The sequence below is a fragment of the Danio aesculapii genome, chromosome 23, assembly GCF_903798145.1.
Source record: "Danio aesculapii chromosome 23, fDanAes4.1, whole genome shotgun sequence".
Taxonomy (NCBI): Eukaryota; Metazoa; Chordata; class Actinopteri; order Cypriniformes; family Danionidae; genus Danio; species Danio aesculapii.
In genome coordinates, this window is record NC_079457.1 from 46,765,429 (window position 1) to 46,789,057 (window position 23,629).

General features: G+C 37.6%; 1 protein-coding gene across 1 annotated transcript in view; it reads right to left on the reverse strand.

The window, feature by feature from the left end:
• top1b (DNA topoisomerase Ib) overlaps nt 1-23,629 on the reverse strand; it is a 36,721-nt gene that overhangs the window by 7,745 nt on the left and 5,347 nt on the right. The window contains 13 exon segments of the mRNA XM_056449496.1: nt 992-1,119; nt 1,215-1,329; nt 2,256-2,324; nt 5,013-5,198; nt 6,087-6,230; nt 6,804-6,948; nt 10,354-10,541; nt 13,845-13,967; nt 14,102-14,223; nt 14,866-14,981; nt 17,169-17,263; nt 19,329-19,425; nt 21,211-21,300. Of these exon segments, the coding sequence (XP_056305471.1) occupies nt 992-1,119; nt 1,215-1,329; nt 2,256-2,324; nt 5,013-5,198; nt 6,087-6,230; nt 6,804-6,948; nt 10,354-10,541; nt 13,845-13,967; nt 14,102-14,223; nt 14,866-14,981; nt 17,169-17,263; nt 19,329-19,425; nt 21,211-21,300 (1,618 nt within the window).

Genomic DNA, 23,629 nt, shown 5'->3' on the forward strand with positions numbered 1-23,629 from the left:
AACTTGATTAACTTGAATTTATTTCAGTAAATTTAACTTGATTAACTTGAATTTATTTCAGTAAATTTAACTTGATTAACTTGAATTTATTTCAGTAAATTTAACTTGATTAACTTGAATTTATTTCAGTAAATTTAACTTGATTATCTTGAATTTATTTCAGTCAATTTAACTTGATTAACTTGAATTTATTTCAGTAAATTTAACTTGATTAACTTGAATTTATTTCAGTAAATTTAACTTGATTAACTTGAATTTATTTCAGTAAATTTAACTTGATTATCTTGAATTTATTTTAGTAAATTTAACTTGATTAACTTGAATTTATTTCAGTAAATTTAACTTGATTAACTTGAATTTATTCCAGTAAATTTAACTTGATTAACTTGAATTTATTTCAGTAAATTTAACTTGATTAACTTGAATTTATTTCAGTAAATTTAACTTGATTAACTTGATTAACTTCAGTAAATTTAACTTGATTATCTTGAATTTATTTCAGTAAATTTAACTTGATTATCTTGAATTTATTTCAGTAAATTTAACTTGATTATCTTGAATTTATTTTAGTAAATTTAACTTGATTATCTTGAATTTATTTCAGTCAATTTAACTTGATTAACTTGAATTTATTTCAGTAAATTTAACTTGATTAACTTGAATTTATTTCAGTAAATTTAACTTGATTATCTTGAATTTATTTCAGTAAATTTAACTTGATTATCTTGAATTTATTTCAGTAAATTTAACTTGATTAACTTGAATTTATTTTAGTAAATTTAACTTGATTAACTTCAGTAAATTTACTTGATTAACTTGAATTTATTCCAGTAAATTTAACTTGATTATCTTGAATTTATTTTAGTAAATTTAACTTAATTAACTTGAATTTATTCCAGTAAATTTAAGAGTTTTTAAGGCCTATAACTTAGTTGTTTGAAATTTAAGACATTTTAAGACCATGATAATGGTGATTGTAAATCTCTCTCACCTTTGTCTGCAGGTTCTGCATGGACTTCTCAAAGGTTTTGGGTGGCGCCCTCTGGTGGTTACAGAGAAGAGCCACAGCTCGGTTGGCTCTGTTATAGGAGAGGATCCTCTCAGGGATGTTCTCACCAGCTGTAACATTCAGCACAAATGGGTTCGAGGTCATTTAAAAACACCAACAAACTCTAAGGGTTTTCTCAAATAGACTCCAGAGGAGAGAGACTCACGGCTGGTCAGTTCTTTCAGCTGCTGCTGGAGCGTAATGGAGGCGTTGTACGTGCGAAACACTTTGGCCGTCAATCCATCCATCAGCTCCTGGAGATATTTATTCAGAATCGACGTCTAAACAACAGAGAAGAGACTTCATGTCACGTTAACCATATAAAGCACAACTCATTATTGATGATATACTCGGGCTGCACAATATATCATTTCAGCATACTGTATATACCTAGATATTGCAATGTACACACCCACTATAGTCACATTGTAGCATGTGCAATGTCCAGTAATTATGATCAGGTACAATAGTTTGTCATTGCAAAGTGTATGTCCATCATGTAGTTCAAGTTTTATTATTTGCATGATTTTTCAGATCAGTGATTATTAAGCATTTCAAGAGAGCTTAAAAGCATAAGAAAATGATGTTTATAGCTTTAGATCACAAAGATCATTTATATTTATTTATACGATGAAGACTATCTAAATATTCAAGCTGTAATAAAATCTGAAAAGCACCGTTTCTTTCATTTGCATCATTGCTCTTTTGTATTTCTCTATGCTTGTAATTTGATTATTATGTGTTGTGCTGAATTATCCTAATAAGACTAAAATTGTATATTATTTCCCCCCCAAAAAGCAATTTAATTTAGCTGGAGAAACTGCCTTTATTGCAAAATATATTGCAGAAAATCAAAATATCGAGACAAAAACTCAAGATTAGAAAAGTTTGAGCTCCATATTCTCACTACATCAGACTATATGAAAGCCTGATGTATCAAATACAATAACTACACAATTAGTATACACGTTATTTTATATTGATTTATTATATACATATACATTATATACGTTACTGATTTATTATATACATTTTATCATAAGAAAATATATATATATAAATATATATATATATATATATATATATATATATATATATATATATATATATATATATATATACACACACACACTACTGAGTAGTATTTAATTAATAAGGTTGAAGAAAGATGCACATTTCTGCTGAAGCTCAACTTAAAATGGCTTACATTGAGTCGGTCAAAGAGATCATCTTCAGACTGCTTGTTCTCCAGAAACAGCTGAAGGTTTTTAAAGACCTAACATGACAACAAACCAAATGACACAATTAGTTCCTAAAAGTGAAGAACGAATGTGAGCCTGGACCACAAAACCAGTCATGAGAGTCAGCTTGTTTAGAAACTGACATAACCTGAACGTCTTTCCATTGCCACTGATGTGCGTTTTTTTAGGATCGGACAAAATTAGGCTGAGATACAACTATAGGAAAATCTGAGGGTTCAGAAAACTAATCAGATTATTCAGGAAATCACCTTTGTGGGACTCAATACAATAATTTTGGATTCTAATCGAAACCAGAATGTATGACCTTGGTATCATATCTAAATCAATAGCATAGAATTTTCAGCTTAGTCCCTTATTAATCAGGGGCCGCCACGGCGGAATGAACCGCCAACTTATCCAGCATACGTTTTATGCAGTGGATGCCCTTCCAGCTGCAATCCATCACTGGGAAACTCCCATACACACTTGCATTCACACACACAGTCATACACTATGGCCAGTTTAGCTTATTCAATTCACCTATAGTGCATTTGTTTGGACTTGTGGGGGAAACCGGAGCACCCAGAGGAAACCCACGGCAACACGGGGAGAACATGCAAACTCCACACAGAAATGCCAACTGGTCTAGCCGGGACTCGAATCAGCGAACTTCTTGCTGTGAGGCGACAATGCTAACCACTAAGCCACCATGACGCCCACCATAGATTTTTCTATTTATAAATTGTTAAACCAACAAGCATTTTCTAGATAAGCAAAATATGTATGGTCAAGGCTTATTTTGCTGGTTTTATAAACAAATAATTTGGAAATATTATTTCTTAAAAATGACCATATTTTTGCTCATCTAGAAAATGCTTCTTGATTGAAGAATTATTAGATATTTGGACAAGAAACAAGACAAAAAAATCTAGGAAAAACGTTTTTTGCAATATGTTGTTCTATGCTATAATTTAATAGCAATTGTTTCCCTCTCCTCCATCCCAGCTCCACCTGTGTTTAGATCTGCTACAGGGGTTTTATATATATATATATATATATATATATATATATATATATATAGAGAGAGAGAGAGAGAGAGAGAGAGAGAGAGAGAGAGAGAGAGAGAGAGAGAGAGAGAGAGAGAGAGAGAGAGAGAGAGAGAGAGAGAGAGAGAGAGAGAGAGAGAGAGAGAGAGAGAGAGAGAGAGAGAGAGAGAGAGAGAGAGAGAGAGAGAGGTTATATATATAGAGTTATTCAACCCCCTTTGAATTTGTTTTCTTTTTAAATATTTCCCAAATGATGTTTAACAGAGCAAGGAAATTTTCACAGCATGTCTGATAATATTTTTTCTTCTGGAGAAAGTCTGATTTGTTTTATTTCGGCTAGAATAAAAGCAACTTTTAATTTTTTATTAACCATTTTAAGGTCAATATTATTAACCCCTTTAGGCTATAATTTTTTTCCGATAGTCTACAGAAGAAACCATCATTATACAATAACTTGCCTAATTACACAAACATTAACCTAATTACCCTAGTTAAGCCTTTAAATATCACTTTAAGCTGTATAGAAGTGTCTTAAAGAATATCTAGTCTAATATTATTTACTGTCATCATGGCAAAGATAAAATAAATCAGTTATTAGAGATGAGTTATTAAAACTATTAAGTTTAGAGATGTGTTGAAAACATCTTCTCTCCGTTAAACAGAAAGTAGGGAAAAAAATAAACAGGGGGGCGAATATTTCAGGGGGTTTAATAATTCAGATTGCAACTATAAATATATATATATATATATATATATATATATATATATATATATATATATATATATATATGTATATATATTGTTTGCAGCAGCATTGTGTTATATTCTTAGATAGCATGTCTGTAAGTATACTGGCAGTAGCAGGTCTCGGTACTTGCTCTGCCATAATAATCAAAGCAGCAGCAGCATAGCAGATCTATTCCACCAAGACCAAACACATCAACATTGCTGTATACAGTTGAAGTCTATTTATTTATCACCCTCCTGTGAATTACTTTTCCTTTTTCAGATATTTCCCAAATGAGGTTGAACAGATTCAGGAAATTTTCACAGTATTTCCTATAATATTTTTTCTTCTGGAGAAAGTCTTATTTGGTTTATTTCAGCTAGAATAAAAGCAGTTTTTAATTTTTATGAACCATTTTAAGGTCAATATTATTAGCCTCCTTAAGCAATATTTGTTTTGGATTGTCTACAGAACAAACCACTGATATACAATGACTTGCCTAATTACCCTAACTTTACCCTAATTAACCTAGTTAAGCCTTTAAATGTCACTTTTAGCTGAATACTAGTGTCTTGAATGATATTTAGTCAAATATTATTTACTGTCATCATGACAAAGATAAAAGAAATCAATTATTAGAAATGAGTTATTAACACTATTATGATTAGAAATGTGTTGAAGAAAATCTTCTCTCTCTTAAACAGAAATTCGGGAAAAAATAAACGGGGGCTAATAATTCTGACTTTAACTGTACTTATTCATTACCATACTAAATCTCTCAGAGTGGTCATGACATAAACCATAAACAGTAAATAAACCAAATAAGCAGCAGTTACAAAATCACAGCGATAAAATAACAATATAAATATATACTTGTGCAACATGAGGCTGGTTTTGTGGTTCGGGTTCACTAATGAAAGCTCCTTCAGGTTTTTCAGGCTCTCTCTTACTCTCTTCTCCACAGGGATTTTGTTGTAGTAGCGGATGGAGTCTTTTCCCAGGAAGTCGAACTCCACCACATAGTCCTGTCCGTCCAGTTGTGGATGCAGTTTGATGTGCTCCACCCGCAGCGAGCAGCAGCCCACCGTATCTGCCGTCTCCCCCTCGTCCTTCTCATTACCAGCCCTCAGAGCCAACTAAACCAAAACAAACACAGGACAATGATAAAGCTGCCGTCATGCGAGAGTTTGAGTATGCGATATTCTGTCATATGGTGCTACAAAAAGGGGCTCAAAAAATAAAGGGAACACTTAAACAACACAACATAACTCCAAGTCAATCACACTTCTGTAAAAACTGCCCACTTAGGGAGCAACACTGATTGACAATCAGTTTCACATGATGTTGTGCAAATGGAATAGACAACGGGTGGACATTATAGGCAATTAGCAAGACTCCCAATAAAGGAGTGGTTCTGCCACTTCTTAGTTCCTATGCTTTTGAATGCTGGAGGTGCTTTTACTCTGATGGTAGCATGAGATGGAGTCTACAACACACACAAGTGGCTCAGGTAGTGAAGCTCATCCAGGATGGTACATAGGCAAGAAGGATTGCTGTGTCACAGCCCTTTGTGTGCTTTCCAGAGGTAGCCTGACTGCCATTAGGTAAACGTGGTAAAATCACATGGCAGTGACGGCTTTTGCTTTTTCTAGATTGCTTCTGAAGACACTATCGGTTGGGTTTAGGAAGGGGATGGGCAGGTCAGTTGGTTGACAGCAAGCTGGCTGGCTAAAATATATATTACTGCGTCCTCTGGTGGATTTACACGAGAAGAGGACGTGCAAATGGCACGTACGAGAGAAATTTGAGATCATCAAAAAGAGCACACAGCGACCTCTGGTGGACTTTTGCGAAAACACAAACTGCAAGCTGCGGTAGCTCCGGGTACATATTTCGCAGCCTCCAGAAATGTAGACCTATGTACGCATCCACGCTGAGCCTGGGTTACCTTAATTACGAGTGAAGATGAGACAGTTGTACTGCAGAGAGTGTAGTGAAGTGGTGAGTGTGTGATGAAGACAGACCTTGTCAATGAAATACAGCGCGACGGCTCTCTGTCTAATCCTCATCTCTTTGCTCCTCCAGTCCTCCCGGTACTGCGCCCGGATGCGCTCCACACACTTCTTCAGCCGCCGCGCCGTCTCGTACTTCTGCCAGTCCTTCTCTCCCTGAGACACACACACACACACACATTTACTACCACTGAAAAAACTCATATTCACAATCAGTTCAACAATTGGACACTTAACAGTCAGCACTTAACAGTAGCAGTGGTGTGTGGCATCGCTAAACATTATATCGATATATTGATAAGTTTGCCGTCACGGTGGCGCAGTGGGTAGCAATTTAAAAAAGTTGTTTTCCGACCCAGATGAATACTGAAAACACATTAAATTCTTCTGTTTGGTCATATTGACAATGAATAAATCAATAAACAAAAGAGCTCATTCCTATGCAAATGAAACATTCCTAATACTATAATTAAATAAGACTAATATATTCAGATATTTAGTGATTTTAAAATGTTGCTGCCTTCACATACTTCATTACATCCAAAATACATCATCCCTCAAGTATCAGCTTTGACCAATATCCTCGTCTATGTATTTGTAAGAGATTATATGTAAGAGTTTTATAAGTGCGGTGACAGATGAAGCACACGTCAGTCCTGCACTGGTACACACCACATTATATTATGAACGAGCACATTTAGTATCGTCTGAGAAGTGTGTGTTCGTGACCTTGATCCTGGAGCTGGGATTCAGCATGATGTACTTGATGGAGCCCTGAATGTTCTCAGTCCAGGACACCAGCCAGGTGACTTTATTATCATGGCGGACCTCCTTCCACCTGGTGCCCGGCGGCGCTTTGGGCTGAACTGAGTCTCTGAGGATGAAACACCATCATCACCATCTTACACAGGTACACACATTTACTGCTCGGAGAAAAGGGATTTACTCTACTTTACACATTCACTCGTGCAAACACACATACTCACACATGCATCTTTCCCACAGATATTTACCCCATCCCCAACCCATATTTTTCCGATCCCCTAACTCTGGTGAGTTGTTTTGGAAAATATAAACAGATGTTTCAATATAATGTTAACAAATACTTTCTCGCTTTATTTACCTTTAACATTTTACTGCAAACGTCACATCCACAATGCTGGAATTGCTCAGTTGCTGTTACCCCACACAGAGAACGTCATGTGAAGAGACAGACCTCGCAATTGTATTTCAAATTTACCCAATATTGTCATCTCAAATATATTCGAGCACACAGATATTTCTGAAACCAATTTCCATGACGTTTCCAGGTATAGCATATAAACTAAGGTTGCACATCGATATTGCGATGTGTGTGTGCGCAACAGTCACATCGCAGGATCTGCAATGTTGAGATGGGTTTATAGTTGACCAACAATTGAAAATACATCGGATTTGAGGAGTCGTTGCAAAGTATAACCAAACCAGAGTGAAACTTTATCATTTGCATGTGTTTTAAAGGCATTTTAATAGAGTGTAAAGCATTCGGGCACAAAAATGTACGTTTATAACTTTCATAAAGAATCGTTTTACTGAATTACTACGCTGAATTCTATATAGAGTTATTTCACATTTCATTATTCAATTTCTGTACCTGAATTCTGTTTGACTCTCCGGTTTCTTTGACTTTTTCCATTGCTCTATTGTAATTATTCTTGCTTGTAATTTGTTTATTATGTTTAAACATGATTCACACCCTTACAAAATCACCCCAATCAATCTAAATTCAAGATTTATTTCCAAAAAGAGCTATTCAAGCCATCTGGTGAAATTGTATTCATGTCGCAATATACAGTGGGTACGGAAAGTATTCAGACACCCTTAAATTGTTCACTTTTTGTTATATTGCAGCCATTTGCTAATATCTAAAATAACAAAGGAGTGGCTTTACAACAACTTCGTGACTGTTCTTGAATGACCCAGCCAGAACCCTGACTTAAACCCAATTGAGCATCTCTGGAGAGACCTAAAAATGTCTGTCTACCGACGTTTACCATCCAACCTGATAGAACTGGAGAGGATCTGCAAAGAGGAATGACAGAGGATCCCCAAATCTAGGTGGGAAAAACTTGAGGCATCTCTCCCAAAAAGACTTTATAAAGCTGGATTTATACTTTCGTCTGGCACCGCATCGCGGACCTCCACTGACTGTGCGCGCACCTCACGAGACGGACGAAGCTGCGTTGGCCGTTGTGATATTCTTTAAAACGACAGGGGGCGGTCAAAAGGAACTGACCTTAAAATCAAACAGATAAACAGAGAAAGTTTCTGGAACTACGTCATATCATTAATATCATTCAAGATTTTAAAACTAATTGTTTTCCTTATTTTTATTAATTATTTTAATGATTATAAGGATTTTTATAACCATTCAACATTTTTTAAATAAAACTTTGATGCAGCACTTGCTTTTGTTCATATCTCGGACAGTTTTACCTATTAAAGTTTAGTAAAATATGAATGACAACAGAACATGAGTTGCTCTACAAATATATTTTTATTATGGCAGGAATAAAAGCAAAAAAAAAGTATACTTACTAAAAAATACAGATGTTTATTTTAGATTTAGCCCGCTCCACAGTTCACATATTACTGTCTGGCTAGTTTCTGTCCTCTTCTAATGCTAAAAAGGCAATAACGGTCCAACATTCCTGACCATTATCACCAATAAAGCCTAGAAAAACAGGCCATCAGTATTGTAAACTGATAGGTTCAATTATTCTTTTCCAGTTATCAAAGACATAATTTGTGACTTCATTTTAGTTTTGTAAATATTAAATTGGGTCCCACTTTATTTAAGTGGCCTTAACTAATATGTACTCACACAGGAATTAATCGTTCATTACAATGTACTTATTGTGTAAATACATGTATTTACTGTGTACTTACGCTTGATTAAACACCTGTATGTAATTACATCTGTAATTAGTTCTGTAACTACATTTGTAAATACACTGTTGATCATCCCTTACACCTTAACCCACTCTTAAACCTACCCATACCACCAAACCTGTCCATAACCCTACCCCTATCCCAACTTAAGAGCACCACAAGTGTTCTCAAATACATTATAAACACAGTAAGTACATTGTATTTATTTTTTGATGCAAGTACAGCGTAGTTAAGGACACCAAATATAAAGTGGGACCTTAAATTGTTTTAAATTCAAAATTGTAATATATACATCAGTGTAAAGCCTATGAATGGTGGAAAAACTTCTGTAATTGTGTATTAAAACCACCTGGGTCTTGACTTTTGCCATGCCCACTCTTTTTGATTATTCCCTGAAATTTTTCTAAACTTTTTAACAAAAACTTTCCTCCTTTCCCACGGCTGTTACAATTTCTAGCCAATAATTATTGGTCATCTGGTTATACCTATGCCCACGCATGGACGGATCATAAAGATATCAGTACAGTCGTACCTGTTTCAGACAAAATCTCTTTAAAGTGTTTCATATTCAACTCAAATCAAACGCGGCGCTGCACGAACTGTTCGCTCGAGTCTTCAAAAAAACATGCGCTCCGCCAGCTGAAATCATGTCGCACGCACCCAAAACAAACATCCGCAAACACCGTGATGACGTCACATTCACCGCGCACTAGTGAACTAGCATACGAGTCGAGTATAAACCAGGCTTTAGTCTGTATTAGATCAAAAGGATCCTTTAATAAATACTGAGCAGAGGGTCTGAATACTTATGACCATGTGAGATTTCAGTTCTTCTTTTTAAATAAATCAGCAAAAATGTCGACAATTCTGTGTTCTTCTGTCAACATGGGGTGCTGTGTGTACATTAATGAGGAAAAATATGAAAATATGAACCTAAATGATCTTAGCAAATGGCTGAAATATAACAAAGAGTTATAAATTTAAGGGGGTCTGATTAATTTTCTGTACCCACTGTATATTGCAGAAACACAAAAATTCTCAATGTCAGATCCAATGTAATGGAGCGCTAACACAAGCCCTGTATTTACTGCTATTTTACTATTATGAATCTACACCAGGGGTCACCAATCTCGACCATGGAGTGCCGGTGTCCCTGTAGCTCCAACTTGCCTCAACACACCTGCCTGGATGTTTCAAGTATACCTTGCAAGATCTTGATTAGCTTGTTCAGGTGTGTTTGATTAGGGTTGGAGCTAAAATCTGCAAGACACCGGCCCTCCAGGAACAAGTTTGGTGATCCCTACACAATTGAAAATAGTAATATAATGCAGAAAGATGAGTGTCTCACTTGCTGCAGTTGATGATGATGTCCTCGGGCCGGATGCGGCGCTTCAGTTTGCCCATCTTCGGATGGTCCCCGCGGCCTCTAAACAGACCCGGAGGCTCAATCCGGAAGTTTCCGATGCGCTCCCGGTGGTTGTCCATCAGACAGAAGCCATACTCCTGCAGGATGTGCTCATTCTCTTCTTTGTTTTTCTGTCAAGACATGACACATCTATGTGTAACATTCCAATAATATAAGTGTGTTTGCGTGGATCTGGAGTAGGCCTGCACGATACTAGAAAAATAAGCAATTGTTGTAAGTGAAACTCTGGTCTCCTCCCTCGCACACCACCAGAGGGAACTATCACCGAATTCTAGACAAGCACTATTTAGACTGAAATCGGCATAATGCCTATTTCAGACTGCATGATTTTCAAAGTAGTCGTGTTACAGATGATTTCACACTGCTTGACTCTCTGCGGAAGCGTTCTGTCGGTGCTGTGTTTACACTGCAAGATGGATCGGCGACAGGGGTCTTCACACTGAATGACTTTAAAATAGGAGAACCGGCAACAACTTTGTCCATAATAGTCTCACAACCAAACACAAACGAGAAGTGACATGGAAACAACTCGAGGTCACGTAGTATATCATTTGTTATTAACTACATAATGAGAAGGAAGCCTTTAGTGGGGTAGAAAATTGACTTATTTTGCTTACCTGGGTTTAAAGCAACCCAGGCTCATTCTGAGAACGTAGTCCCGTGGACGTTTCTGGAGACCGCGAAATACTTAGCCGGAGATACGTATGGCTGCATTTCATTTTTTTAAGCGAACGCTGCGGGGCGGTGTGACGCCGTTCCCTTAGTCGCTTGCCGGCTGGTCAGCCGGCCGCTCGCCTCCGTGTGGAGGGCTTTCCCGCTGCAACCAGTTTGTCCGGTTAGCTCTTCGTGTACTCTGGCGGACTCAAGGCGCAGTGAGGGGCTGACCACGACGACCGGGTTCGAATCCGGTGAAGAGCGGTTCCAGAAATCAGGTAAGAAAACAAAAACAAAATCCAAAAAATGAAGCGAACAAGTTCGTCACAGGGTGAGAATGTGGTCAAAATCCGAAAACGTGGTAAAAATCAGACGAGGGCTTTTCTTTTTCTGGACGGCTTTTGTGAATCGTCGTTGGTTGGGTTTAGGGACGGAGGAGGGTGGGCCAGCCGATTGGCCGGTCGCATGGTCAATCATTCTGTTATCCAGGCAGACAGGCGGAAGGTCATCTGTCATCCGGAAGGTCGTTCGACAGCGGCCTCCAGCGGGTTTACGCGAGAACGGCGCGGGAAAAAGCGCGCACAGCGGCCTCTCGCAGACTCGTGAAAACAAAAACCGCAAAAATATGTACCTCCCGGGACGTATTTCGCGGTCTCCAGAAACGTCCCCGGGACTACGTTCTCAGAATGAGCCTGGGTTGGCTTAAAGGGAATTAGCAATTTCTCTTCAACTTTCTTTCTTTTTCGACCCGGTTGTGATATTGTTCAGATGAACGTCAAACAGACACTGGTGCTCCTGCCAAATATACACTAGTTTTTCCTTCATTTCTTGGGCTCAAATAAACTGAAAATGAGCGATTTTAACTCCTCCCCCAACCTCCCGCTGACCTGCAGATACCCACACTAGTGGATGCTGCTCTCTCATTGGCTGTAGGTGATCCCCGATGTTATTTTCAGTCAGAACTCATTTCACACGGCATGATTTAGAATCGCTGACAGCTCCAGATATTTAGCATGCCAAATATCTCACGGGTGTCGCAGACTTATCTGCGATTCTCTCAAATAGCTGACTTGAAAATGACCTTTTTTCAGCAATTAAAAAATACTATTTATGTTAGGATCATACTCATATGTCAGGGCGACGCAGTGGCGCAGTAGGTAGTGCTGTCGCCTCACAGCAAGAAGGTCAATGGTTCGAGCCTCGGCTGGGTCAGTTGATGTTTCTGTGTGTGTTTGCAAGTTTCCCCAACAGTCCAAAGACATGTGGTACAGGTGAATTGGGTAGGCTAAATTGTCCGTAGTGTATGAGTGTGGATGTTTCCCAGAGATGGGTTGCGGCTGGAAGGGCACCCGCTAGCGTAAAACAAATGCTGGATAAGTTGGTGGTTCATTCCGCTGTGGCGACCCCAGATTAATAAAGGGACTAAGCCGACAAGAAAATGAATGAATGAGTAACTATATCAAGGTGTAAACATTCAGACTTTAAAACACCATGAATGACTGAAAATCTGGGCGGAGATTATGATTGTTATTGGCTGTTGTCAGTTTTCTCTCTCTTTTCTCCCAGCATTAGTGTTTGTTTTTTAGCTCTTGGTTCAGCTAACAGCACCTACTGGAGAGACGGGGATGAAGATAGTGATAGCCTAATCTGGGGTGTATTTATTAAAACCATCATTAGCCAACTGAGGTCACAAGTTCCATAATTACAATCATAGTTTAGTGATTTGGTGTTTTCCCGAATCCGTCATTCCGACAAACATTCGCAAACTGCGTCACAAACGTGACCCTCTAGAGCTAGCGTTACAAGTAGAGTTCATGGTTGTGTTTTATTCCCAGTTATCCCTCCATGTCCTAGTCCTTTTCAAAGTTCCAACATCCACTTTGAATGATTAATAAAAAAAAGCTTAGATATCGCTCTTACATGTGGTGGCATGGTGGCTCAGTGGTTAGCACTGTCGTCTCACAACAAGAAGGTTGCTGGTTCGAGCCTTGGCTAGGTCAGGTGGTGTTTCTATGTGGAGTTTGCATGTTCCCCCCGTGTTGGCGTGGATTGCATGTGCATGAGGTCAGTTGGTGTTTCTATGTGGAGTTTGCATGTTCCCCCCGTGTTGGCGTGGGTTCCCCCACAGTCCAAACACATGAGGTATAGGTGAATTGAATAAACTAAATTGCTCGTAGTGTATGAGTGTGTGTTAATGCAAGAGTGTAAGGGTGTTTCCCAGTACTGGGTTGCGGCACCGTTAATACGGCAAACGAATGCACGTCTTTACCAAAACAAATATTGACTTTAAAAAACGTGTATGCATGTGCATGTAAAACAATATCACTTAAACTAAACCAAAAAATTATAATTTAATGCAGATTTTCTCTAAAGAAATTGATAATCCGCCCTGTTTAAAGTGTCATTACAAATGTTTTACGTCATAACTAAGGTGGTTCAAACAACTGATCTGCGACAGACAAACTACGGTTTTGGGAAACACTCCTCACTACATCGTTCAACTCTCAAACGATGAATCGCACTATTGTAGTTCAGCTGCGAGTTACGTCATTGTTTACGCATCCCTTACATTGTAAACGCATCCCTGATTGGACAGATTTGGATAAACAACTTATGAATGTAGTACACAAATGCTTGGCACATAAAGTTAATTCAATGTATTGCACTTCTCCACAATATGGATATTGCATATACTAATATCATGATGACGATAATTTCTTGATATATTGTGCAGCCTCTAATATGGATACAGAACTAACCTGTTTCTCCTCTTTTGACATCTGTTTTCTGGCCTCGGATTGTGCTTTAAAGTATTCGTGCATCTGAGTGAAGTCACATTTCTTCAGCTCCGTGATCTTCGACTTCTCCTCTGACGTCATTTCCTTGCAAGAAACATTTGTGGGAGAACGTTCAAACTTTTCTCATTTCCAAATGTTATTGCTTTAAATCTGGCAGGGGTGTAGAGTAAATTGAGAGCGACAATAATGAAGCGGTAGTGATTTCAAGAGTCCGTTACCTTCCTCCAGTCTTTGAAGAAGTTCTTTCTAAATATTTCATTAGTTGTGTACTCGTGCTCCAGCATCTTTGCATAAAACGTGGCCACTTCCTCCGCACCGGGGCTCAGTTTCATGGCATTTCCTGATGGAAAATAAGATGATTGTTTTAAAATTTCAATTATACATCATCACACTCTTCATTATGATACTTTATTTTTAAAAAGACAATATTTTTGACTGATATTCTCTTATTTTTTTCTTCTAATTGACAAAAAAAAGACTCAGTGGTTAGCACTGTCGCCTCACAGCAAGAAGGTCACTGGTTTGAGTCCCGGCTTGGCCAGTTGACATTTCTGTGTGGAGTTTCCTCCGGGTGCTACGGTTTCCCCCACAAGTCCAAACGCATGCGCTATAGGTGAATTGGGTAAACTAAATTGTCCATAAAGTATGAGTGTGTGTGAATGAGTGTGTATGGGTGTTTCCCAATACTGGGTCGTGACTAGAAGGGCATCCTCTACATAAAACATATGCTGAAATAGTTGGCGGTTCATTCCACTGTGGCGACCCCTGATAAATAAGGAACTAAGCCGAAGAAAAATGAATGAACGAATGAATAAAAATGTCTGATAATCATATAAGCATACTGTACAGATCAAAAGTAATTGCACTGGCTGTTATATCATTGGTCAGTCTCTAATTATTATTTCTCTATAAACCCATGTAGCAGTTGCGAGTGGAACATGATAGTGCACAGGTGGTGGGGTCAAAGGTCAACACTCCTCACCATCGTAATAAAACCTGATATGGCCTGGCAGGGGTTCATATGGCGGAGGAAACACAGGACCTTTATGCTCCAGAAACCTCCATTTGGAGCCATCTGTGTATCTCTCCTCCTCCCACCTGAGAAACAGAGGAAGAGAAGTCAAGAACTATAATATACTATAATATACTATAATATAATATAATATAATATAATATTAGTATAATATAATATATATAACATAATAATAGTATAATATAATATAATATAGTATAATATAATATATATAATATAATATTAGTATAATATAATATAGTATAATATAATATAATATTAGTATAATATAATATAGTATAATATAATATAGTATAATATAATATATATAATATAATATTAGTATAATATAATATTAATAATATAATATAAGTATAATATAATATAATATTAGTATAATATAATATATATAATATATATAATTATTTAGTTAGGACTGAAACTTCCTGATTCTAGTCAATGTACTTAAAAACATAATAGAGAAACGTTTATTAACTATAAAAAATAACAGATTTTTATTTCTAATTATAATAACAAATGATTATCTGGACATCCTGAAGTAAACGTTTAATCTGTAGGAATAATCCTGGAGCCCTTTGATAAGGAGGGGGATCTCCTTCCTCTCTCCGCAATCTAAGGATGAGGTGGACCTAGTAAAAGGACTACTCGAAGACTCGTATTGGGAATTATTTTGCAACAAATTTCAGTGAACTTTAGTGTGTAAAGACCTTTAGAAATCCACGTCTATCAGATGATCTGTCCTCAGATGATTTGTCCTAAGGATATTATTACTGGTTGGAAAAAAAAATGATAATGGTAAATAGGATGGAAGAAGGTTCTCCAAAGGTGGCTCAGTGGATTCAGAGACTTAAACAGGTCTATCTAATGGAAAAAATGACTGCATGTCTACAAATGAAGAGGTGAAAAAGTCTTACAACGTATTTAGATATGTATATTTAGAGGTTACTTAACCAATCACCAATGTAATTTGAGGTAACTTTGGGGCCGTACCTTTTATTCATTTATTTTTTATTTATTTAATTTTTTATAATATCATTATTTTTTATGTATTCTCTCATCTGTAAGGGGTTAAATTGCTGAGGAAGGGGTTGTTCTGAAAAAGATATATTGAAAAATCTTAAATAAAAAAGCAAAAATATATATACAGTTAAAGTCAGAATAATTAGCCCCCCCGTTTATTATTTTCCCCAATTTCCGTTTAACACATTTTTTAATCATAATAGTTTTAAAAACTCATTTCTAATAACTGATTTCTTTTATCTTTGCCATGATGACAGTCAATAATATTAGACTAGATATTTTTAAGACACTTCTGTACAGCTTAAAGTGACATTTAAAGGCTTAACTAGGTTAATTAGGTTAACTAGGCAGGTTAGGGGAATTAGGCAAGTTATTGTATAACGATGGTTTTGTTCTGTAGACTATCGGAAAAATATATAGCTAAAAGTGGCTAATAATATTGACCTTAAAATGTGACCTTAAAAAAAAAACTGCTTTTATTCTAGCTGAAATAAAACAAATAAGACTTTCTCCAGGAAAAACATATTATCAGACATACTGTGAAAATTTCCTTGCTCTGTTAAACATCATTTGGGAAATATTAAAAAAAAAAAAAAAAATCAAAGGGCTGATTCTGATTACAACTATAGATATATATATATATATATATATATATATATATATATATCAGAGTAATGACGATGTTTTGAATGTTTCATTTTCAGAAACTTCACTAAAATATGTTGAATTCAATGCTGGTGACATTCAAATGTGGTTTCTGAAATACTGATAAAATGCGTGTTATTTGTCGTAGTTCTTGTTCAAGATTTAAATGTAAGATTTTTAAATGAAAAATTGATCATTTTTGTTCTGTTTTTGGCAGCAGCGCAGTACAATTACTGAAATAACATCATAAACAAATTTCATTTAAAACATAATTCAAGCAGTTTCAAGGACCTGTGTTTGTTTTGAAGTACTTTCAAGGCATTTAACCCATATGTCTGAAATTCAAGTACTTTCAAGAAGTGTGGGAACCCTGGTTTGAGCACGTGAACACAGTAAGATGTGTTCAAAAACCTGCTCAACAGCATTCAATGTTTTTTTTAAAAGAAGTCAGTACTTTTGAGAGCACTACCTGCAATGTATATGATGACAGTTTTTGGCATTGAGCTGTTAAAGGAAATTAAAAAGTTTATAACAGCATAACAGAGGCACTCTTTGATTATAACAGATTTGTCATGATTATGTCCCACCATTTCCACTTCTCCTCCGGCTGGTTTTTGGCTTTCTTCTTTCCTCCAGTGGTGTCTTTCTTCTCCTCTTTCGTCTTCTTCTTTGGTTTCTTTTCCTGGGTCAGAACTGATGTTACTAACAGTCCAGAGTCAAAATGTGCAACCCAAATCGCATATTTATACACTATTCTACACCATTTTTATAGTATAAATAGTACAACGTGAATTTATAAGAAATACATTTTCCCATTTTCCCCATGCACCTCCCAAACAAGAAATCGATCAGGTTTTAGATATAAAACTTTGTAAAGGTGCAGTCTTATAAAACTATGTTTTCATTTATTAGACAATTAGGTTCCTCATCATTTTAAAATACAGCAGAGCTGGGAATCAGATCTCTATCATGTTTTCACAGACGAGGAATGGTCCAAGGCTCTGTCTCGTCTATTTGTGCTCGTCATTCCCTTATACAATTCAAGTTATTGCATAGAGTATATTGGACTAAGGTAAAAATATCTAACATTAACCCTGGTTTTGATCCAAGTTGTAATCGGTGTCAACAAGCTCCAGCCACTCTTCTTCATACTTTCTGGCTTTGTCCAGCGCTAAACACTTTTTAGGCATCAATTTCTGAATGCTTACTTTCAGATATTGAGCCATGCCCTCTAGTAGCATTATTTGGACTTAACCCTACAAATGTTTCCTTGTCATCTACACAATCAAATGCACTCGCCTTTCGTTTAATAATTGCTAAAAGGCTTATAACACTGAACTGAAGTGAAAAATCCTTCCCCAGCCAGTTACGTACATTGGATGCATGATCTGATGCAGTCTATGCAAATAGAAAAGATTAGATATACAGTTTGAGGTAATACTGAATAATTTGACACTATTTGGCAACCCTTCCTTTTACACTTTAAAAATAAAAATAATAAATAATTAAATATGTGTATATGTATGTGTGTATACTGTATGTATGCAAGTATATAGCTGACCTATTTTCCCTGTCCCTGGCTTAGTTATGAATGGGAGAGGTGTTTTTTTATTATTAATTATTTTCTACTGCTATACCCTTTGCATATTTGTATTTATATATTTTCTGTATTCTTGCTTGGCCTAATATGTATTACTTTTTCGGATAATGTTGTTTTTTTCTATCTTATTATTAGTTTATATAGTACATATAGTAGGAGCAACCCAGGTTCATTGTGAGAACGTAGTCCCGGGGACGTTTCTGGAGACCGCGAAATACGTAGCCGGGGGTACGTACGGCTGCAGTTCATTTTTTTAAGCGAACGCTGCGGGGCGGTGTGACGCCGTTCCTTTCGGCGCTTGTGGAGGGCTTTCCCGCTGCAACCAGTTTGTCCGGTTAGCTCTTCGTGTACTCTGGCGGACTCAAGGCGCAGAGAGGGGCTGACCACGACGACGACGACCGGGTTCGAGTCCAGGGAAGAGCGGTTCCAGAAATCAGGTAAGAAAACAAAAACAAAATCCAAAAAATGAAGCGAACAAGTTCGTCACAGGGTGAGAATGTGGTCAAAATCCGAAAACTAAGTAAAAATCAGACGAGGCCTTTTCTTTTTCTGGACGGCTTTTGTGAATCGTCGTTGGTTGGGTTTAGGGACGGAGGAGGGTGGGTCAGCCGATTGGCCAGTCGCATGGTTAATCATTCTGTCATCCAGGCAGACAGGCGGAAGGTCGTTCGACAGCGGCCTCTAGCGGGTTTACGCGAGAACAGTGCGGGAAAAAACGCGCACATCGGCCTCTCGCGGACTCGCGAAAACAAAAACTGCAAAAATACGTACCTCCCAGGACGTATTTCGCGGTCTCCAGAAACGTCCCCAGGACTACGTTCTCAGAATGAGCCTGGGTTGAGTAGGAGATATCAAGCACTGATGTTGGATTTCTTTATTTATTTTGGATTGTTAAAGACAAATTCTACATAAGCATTTATGCCACCTATATAGGTATTGTTTGGTAGTTTGGTCATTTTAAATGTCATTAAATCAAACAATTATTGGCAACCTGAAAACAGCGTCTGGGAAACTTGAGTTCTGTGTTCCTTTTGGGACGACACTACACTCTACACTACATGGTTGAGTGTATAAAAGTGTGTAGTGTGTCATTTGGAACGCAAATAAAGAGATGGTGTACTTCTTCAAGAGAATGAGTGATACGTACCACCCTCTCCTCAAAATCACTGTCTTCCTCTTCCTGTTTGCGTTTTTTCACCTTCTTCTCATTCTCCACTTTAACCTTTTTGGGTTTGTGTTCATACCTGCATAATAAACAGAAATCATCACGGTTTCGCAAACATGCATAAGACACACGAGGAGGATCATGGGAATAGGATTGCAAATAGGGTGGAAAATTTCCATGGGATTGTCTTTGGAATTTTGGAAGTATGCAGCTGATTCGAATGTTATCACTTGGACTGAATGGGCGCTATCAGTGCTTACCAGTATATGGGCCAGTAGGGGCTTGTATAGGCAGAAGAATGTTATCATCCATCCACATAATTAATCAGCTATAGATCACATATGGCTGCGGCAGGAAGTTAAGGAGAATAATTTATATTATTTATTAAATTTCCCACATATTGTATTTTATTCACGTCTACCCCAACCCTAAACCCATCACAGTAATGTAAAAACAGATCTGGAGTCTCTATTAGTATAGCTGATTAACCATGTGGAGGGTTGATACACGTAGGTGCAGAAGGTCCCAACTGGCCCATATCTTTCAACTGATAACCACTGATAACGCCCATTCAATCGAGTGAAGAAGAAGCGGGTGAAACATGAGAAGTTGGACATTTTATGGGAATTTATTTAAATTACTTAAAAATTTTGAGGAATTTATATAAACTGCAAATTTATACGTAATAAAATGAAATGACGCAGGGAAAAAGTATTGAACACATGAAGAAAGGGAGGTGTAAAGGCAGTGAAAGCCCAGACAGCAGCTGAAATCTCTCAGTAGTTCTTCAGCAACCCTCTGCCCTTCATCAGTGTAAATGAATATTATCTGCTTCAGTCCAACATCTACATTAGCAGGAGGATGAAGATGAAACCAGAGTGGACATTTGAGCAAGACAATGATCCAAGCACAGCCATGTAGACTCTCAGATGCTTTCAGAGAAAGAAAATCAAGCTGTAGAATGGCCCAGCCAATCACCTGACTCCAATCCAATATGAAATACAAAATAAAGCTCAGATTTGATAGACGAGACCCACAGAAGCATGAAGATTTTGACACTGTTGAAGTCTGTGAGAAACTCACACCTGAGCAATGCATGTGACTTCATTCTCCATATGAGAGGCGTCTTTAAGCTGCCGTCACCAACAAAGCCTTTTACATAAAGTACTAAACACACTTCAGTAGTTCAGCTCTTTCTCCTTCTGTCATATAATTGTTATTACACACAACTCATTTTTCAGATTTCTTTTGTTTTATTTTTATGTTTGTATTGTTTGGGTTTTTACCAAAATCTGCTTCAATTCCATGTCAACAGCTCCTTTAGGAATATTATTCCCAGAAAAAACCATGACGTGTTCAATACTTGTTTCCCCCCTGCTGTACAAACTTAACTATAAACATTTTGTTCATAAGCTCATACATATTAAAAATAATATTTTTGATTGATTTAATTGAAAGTGGAACTTTAATTGTTTCATTGAGCAACACAACAGCATAAGTGTTGAATATAAGAAAACCTATACTCTTATTTCTGCTGTAAAATGAACAAATTCCCCACCCTTCCCCAAATAAAATCAAAATCACTGGTTTGATGTAGCATTTGGGTTCAAATGCAAAAATGAGCAGGGGTCAAGAAAATATTAGCACATGCAGTGCTGTGTGGATGTGATTTGAGGAATTAGCAGGGTAGAGAATTAACCAAAATGATTCAGAAATATATATTATTTCAAATAAAATTAAGTGCCCTGCCATTTTCCAGATTTACAGTTAATTCCCATATATTCCTGTTAATTCCCATGGAAAGTGTCCAGCCTTAAAATTTCCAGAATTTTGCAACCATACATGGGAAGAGAGCAGCACATACTCGTCTTCATCTCGCTCTCTCTTGAGCGGTTTCTCGTGTTTGACGGAGTGATGATTGTCTGTGTCCTCTTCCACTTTAATTGACGAAGGGCTGAAACAAGACATGCTTTTTTATTAAACAGATGATAACATACTCAGACATCTTACAGATCCTGTCAATCATTTTCCTGATGTAAATGTCAAAAACACTTAAGTGAAAAAATATCTCCATATTTAATTAATAATGTCTTATAAAATATAAACTGTATACACTTTTCTAGGCTGTCAAAATAGACTTTTGAAAGCAAGAGGCAGATGAGTTTCTCAAATTAATCAAAAAACGTTATTTCCTCATTCTGACCCAACCCAGGCTCATTCTGAGAACGTAGTCCCGAGGACGTTTCTGGAGACCGCGAAATACGTAGCCGGGGGTACGTACGGCTGCATTTCATTTTTTTAAGCGAACGCTGCGGGGCGGTGTGACGCCGTTCCTTTCGGCGCTTGCCGGCCGGCCGACCGCTCGCCTCCGTGTGGAGGGCTTTTCCGCTGAAACCAGTTTGTCCGGTTAGCTCTTCGTGTACTCTGGCGGACTCGAGGCGCAGAGAGGGGCTGACTATGACGACGACCGGGTTCGAGTCCGGGGAAGAGCGGTTCCAGAAAACAGGTAAGAAAACAGAAATAAAATCCAAAAAATTAAGCGAACAAGTTCGTCACAGGGTGAGAATGTGGTCAAAATCGGAAAACGAGGTAAAAATCAGACGAGGGCTTTTCTTTTCTGGACGGCTTTTGTGAATCGTCGTTGATTGGGTTTAGGGACGGAGGAGGGTGGGTCAGCCGATTGGCCGGTCGCACGGTCAATCATTCTGTCATCCAGGTAGACAGGCGGAAGGCCGTTCGACAGCGGCCTCTAGCGGGTTTACGCGAGAACGGCGCGAGTAAAAGCGCACACAGCGGCCTCTCGCGGACTCGCAAATACAAAAACTGCAAAAATACGTACCTCCCGGGATGTATTTCGCGGTCTCCAGAAACGTCCCCGAGACTACGTTCTCAGAATGAGCCTGGGTTGTTCTGACCAGTGTTGGGGTTATGTGAGCTGTCATCAGGTTACTTTTTTCCAAGTTGTTAGTAAAGTAATGCATGACTTTTTCATCTCCAATAAAATATCAGAGCTACTCTTTCACAAAAGTAACGCCAGTTCCTTTGTTTTCCCATTTGTTGAAAGCTCTCATGTCCCCATGTTGAGCGAAATCGAAAATATGTTTCAATTTGTGTAAACATTCTAGCTTAAATGTGAACACATTTATTCATCTCACTCAGTGCCGTTAAAAATAATAATAATGAAAATGTGGGATTTTCATAGCTGAAGACAGATTTTTCATGCATCCTATGTTCAGTGCAGTCCAGAATGGTGTGTTTGAGCTGCGCCTCAACTGTACAGATGTCAACATTTTCGTCAGCATGTTTTTTTTACTTCACAATTCTCTTTTGTTGTAAAAGGGCTTTAAATTATTTCTAAAATACACACTTTTTAATATTATAACAAGCATTATTAAAAAACAACCCCAGATGATATCAAAAAGGTAACACCAAAGTATAGTAACACATTACTTTTACTTAGTAAGTGTCACAATCACCAGCGATCCAGCCTGTGCAGATCGCTGAGGAACAACCAATCTGCCACTTTAATGAACTACAAATGCCATCATGCACTTCACTTACACACCTGGCCCAGATCCCCCTTGATTGCAAACACACAGCTGAAGTAGCTCAGGATTAATCAGATGGACTATAAACACAACACACACACACATGGTTGCTGAGTCTTATTTCTGTTTTAGAGCATCACATAAGTGATTTCCTTGCCTCGTCTAGCCGTGTTTTTGATAGTGGTGGGCAAAGTGAGGCTTCATTAAACACTAAAACAGTTGAAGCAAGTGTGTCGAAGCTTCGAAACGTTTCGAAACACATCTCTACAGGGACACCTAGTGGTTGTTTTTTTATGTATAGCTCTAGAACAGCTTCAGCAAATTGAGTTATTAAACCCCCTGTTGTAGAGTTGAGGTGTGAGTTCCAGATGTCGAGATAATGGGTTCGAATCCAGGTTGATAAAGCTACAGATGTTAGTTTTTAAATGCTGTTCTTGTAACGTGTTTTGTTTTAACATTGAAAAAACTTAAAACATAAAAAATATTAAAATACATCAAGTCATAATTTCTGAGTATTTGTACAAGTCAGGATTCGAACTCATGCCATTTGCAACACAGTTACTCTGTTCACACCCACGGCCCACTAGGCCACATGAGATGGAATTTTTTTTCTGACCCTGTCAGCCAAACGCAAACTCGCCAAGACTCAAAACACTTCTGAAATGAGAGATGCTTTGAATCGCTTTAGTCACGTGACCTGTGTGTTTGGAATCAGCTTAGTCAGCTGACCTGGGT